The sequence below is a fragment of the Aedes albopictus genome, chromosome 3 (genome assembly GCF_035046485.1).
Source record: "Aedes albopictus strain Foshan chromosome 3, AalbF5, whole genome shotgun sequence".
Taxonomy (NCBI): Eukaryota; Metazoa; Arthropoda; class Insecta; order Diptera; family Culicidae; genus Aedes; species Aedes albopictus.
This window is the reverse complement of record NC_085138.1, coordinates 268,985,936-268,989,189: the sequence shown is the minus strand read 5'-3', so window position 1 is coordinate 268,989,189 and position 3,254 is coordinate 268,985,936. Positions and strand designations below refer to the sequence as shown.

The following is a 3,254-nucleotide window of genomic DNA, read 5'->3' as shown; positions in this document are numbered from 1 at the left end:
TTTAGCTGGAGGCGCCAATTCGCGAAACTTCTCCGGTGTTCAAAATTGTCATGTTGAAGTCGTCGCAGAGGTCATATATCAAAGTTGAACGGCTGTCATCGTACAGTTCCCCCCAGCCTGTACCATGGGAGTTGAAATCCCCCATGAGCAGCCGTGGCTCAGGCATAACCGAGCAGATGTGGGCGAGATATCGCAGTTCTCGGTGGAAGATATATGGAGGCAACACTGAGGGTTTTACCTCGGTTAGTCACTTCACATGCGACGGCTCCGATGCCTGTCATCGGATTAAAATCGACTCTATAAAATGAGTGTCCAGAACATTTAGACTGATGGCAAAGCCTTGCAGTGTACAACCGTGAATCGGCAAAGGTCGGACTGGTGGTGAAATACGTCAAAAACAAAGTACATGCTACTAGACGGAAACGATAGCATTCATCTAGGAAGTAACGTTGCGATAGACGGGGATACCTTTGAGGTTGTGGAGAAATTTGTCTACCTTGGATCCTTACAAACCGCTGACAACAACGTGAATTGTAAAGGCGCATCATCAGAGAAAGATGTGCATATTTCGGGCTTGAGAAGAAACTGCAATCAAAAAAGAAACCACTGAATCAAAATTCATCCATCGCGCAACAATAATGACAATGTCGCCACCTGCATTTGTTGCGACAATCCACCCAATGCGATAGAAGTTTGTCCCAACTTGAATTGAATAGGATTAAGATCGTACGCCGCGGCGCGCCGGGCGTTTAGAGATTTTTAAGCCTTGCATTACTCTGTTTTTTCCCTCCGTGAATAAATGTGTGTTTCGTCAAGTTCTTTTTAAAGTGTGATATGTGTTTCATTGTAAAACATTTTTATTGTAAAACATGTGTATTGGAGTTATTTAACATAAATTGCACGAACAATCACTATACGTTAAGGATTGACTAGAATTACACGGTGTAGTGTATGGTTCTGCTTATCGTAAAATACATTGTATAACCCATTTTTACTTCATTTCTGAAGTTTATATACGAACAAAAAATATTTGAAATTCACCGTCTATCTTCATATTATTTCTACTTTCATGACTTGGTCATCTTGGTAGACATATGCATTGTTCACCGGTATAAAGTAAGCTGCTCTTTCAGATCATCTTCATTCAAGTCAGCACACAGATCGAATTTTTCGCTTTGTTGTTTCAATAGCTCAAAAATCGCAGACAATTGAGCTTTTTCCATTCTGCGAATAAAAAAAACAATAATTTTCAAATACAGCACTTGCATATTCAGTCACCCTTACTCTTTCTCAGCCTGCCGCTGCTCATCCGTTAGTCGCCGTTCTATGGATTTGAGCTTGGCTGACTTCAGCTGTCGGAGCGATTCGATTCTCAGATTTTCATTCTCGCTATCACTGTCGTCGGATCCATCACCACCGGTTGACGATTGACTCTAAATGCATACTGTTTTGATTAGCACACTGCGGTGACCTTGAGGAGGATAATATTAGGTTTTACCTGCGATTTGTGGAATGATTTTCTGTCCGCTTGTTCAGGGCTACCATTTGTTAGCCGTGTCACTATCCCCAGGTAGATGGTTAGCAGGACTACCGCTATCGATGTGGCGACACTAAAAATGTAAAACGCAGACAAATTGCCAAAATATATCATCAAGTTTTCAAGGTATTTCATGGTGATGCTTTTCGGATATAATACATGGGATACATGTCAAACAAACAAAATAGACACAGGTATACATTTCTTATTGGAAACGCAGAATGCAATTAGAACTTCTTAGAGTTGTATAAATATTGCTTTGTTATCTACAGATTTTTGTCGTATTTAGGCATATTAGATAAAACATATGAATGAAAAATTGATTGAAATATTAAACAATAGACATCCTAATAAAAAAAAACACATGAACAATATTTGATTCTATAAAAGCATCTTCCATCACACTATTAGATGAGTAGAATGCTTTAGCAGAAGTACTTGTAGTAAACATGCTCATCAAAAAAGGGCGAAAAGTAAAAGCTTCGGGCAAAGTGAGCTTCATTCACCCTTCACACCATTCAAATGTTCCGTTGAGATCAGCTGTCTTGGGATGTAAAGCATATTTCAGCATACCTAGTAAGTTATGTTAGATAATGAATGAACATGGTTTTCTGACGAAACTCAGTTGTGCAAAAGAGTATGGAACAGAATCAAGTGTATGTACTGCGGATGAGATTCACAGATCGAAAAAAGAGTGTGAAATTCTGTGACATATGATGCACATAATTGGAGCGTGGGATATCACAGAAGTTTACATGACATATCATGTAAAATTCATGAAATATCATGTAAACTTCCATTATATGTCATGTAATTCAGCATGACTCTGAGTTTTTACATGACATATAACGTAAATTTACATGATATATAATGTAAACCATCATAACACTAAGTTTACATTACTAAAATTAAGTTTACATGACGTGTAAACGTCATTATTTTTATCTGTGTTTCGACATTTTTCGTAACCATAAACGGATTTAAGAGGGATGATCTGTTTTAAAATTTTCCATTTTATATTGCGTTGTAGAAGCCATCAGCAGAGACGCCGCGCAAATGTGGGGTGCTAATGTTAAAATAAAGTTACAAAGTAAAGTTACATTAAGGTTGAAGGATTCGTCATTGATATCATCGTAATCATAGGCGCTAACGTTAAAATAAAGTTACAAAGTGAAGTTACATTAATATCGAGAATGCACACTGCACACTCTGCTGACGCTCGGAGGAGTACTATCGCAGCATTATCTAAGGATGAAGTTGAATACATTAAGTACAAACGTCTTGAAATTCCGCTTGAACAGTGTATGAGAACTTCAGACGCACAAATCTCAAGAAGCAAGCTTCAAACAACAGTGCATTTTATTATTCTGCTCTTGCTCACTTGTAATAAGCTTAAAATAAGAAGATCTGGTGCGCTGGTTTTATTTACGAAGAGATTTGTGCCCTCGAAATCGTGAGTAGGTGCCAAAGTCGGCCTTTTTGGGATTCTAACAAGTCTGTCCTTAATAACCCGATTTTGTCAGCCCCTTTCTGCAATACAATTTTGGCTTTCCTTAAAATTCTAAACAGTTTTTCAAACTTTTTATCCCTGTATGATCTGCCTCTCAGCAGTAGTTTGGTGATGAACGTAAATGAATTGGTTAAAGTTTGACCATACGATAATGAGAGCAAAAAGTTTGACGCAAAAAAGGTTGACAAAATCGGGTCCATACGGTAT

At 38.1% G+C, this 3,254-nt stretch overlaps 1 protein-coding gene across 1 annotated transcript; it reads right to left on the bottom strand.

Annotated features, from left to right (window-relative positions):
- Positions 1–816: 816 nt before the first annotated feature.
- On the bottom strand, positions 817–1,886 carry LOC109403413 (uncharacterized). Its single transcript, XM_029857019.2, has 3 exons — positions 1,499–1,886; positions 1,285–1,433; positions 817–1,224 (listed from the first exon to the last, which is right to left on the bottom strand). Exons 1-3 carry the CDS (start codon positions 1,670–1,672, stop codon positions 1,104–1,106), a joined length of 444 nt encoding a protein of 147 aa, XP_029712879.1. The 5' UTR covers positions 1,673–1,886; the 3' UTR covers positions 817–1,103.
- Between the last annotated feature and the right edge of the window lie 1,368 nt (positions 1,887–3,254).

Bases quoted from the DNA above. Each gene is read 5' to 3' on its own strand.
- LOC109403413 (XM_029857019.2), bottom strand. From the start codon at position 1,672: ATGAAATACCTTGAAAACTTGATGATATATTTTGGCAATTTGTCTGCG. The intron at 1,434-1,498 runs GTAAAACCTAAT...GTATGCATTTAG, and splicing joins AATCATTCCACAAATCGCAG to AGTCAATCGTCAACCGGTGG. The intron at 1,225-1,284 runs GTAAGGGTGACT...TTTTATTCGCAG, and splicing joins CAGCGGCAGGCTGAGAAAGA to AATGGAAAAAGCTCAATTGT.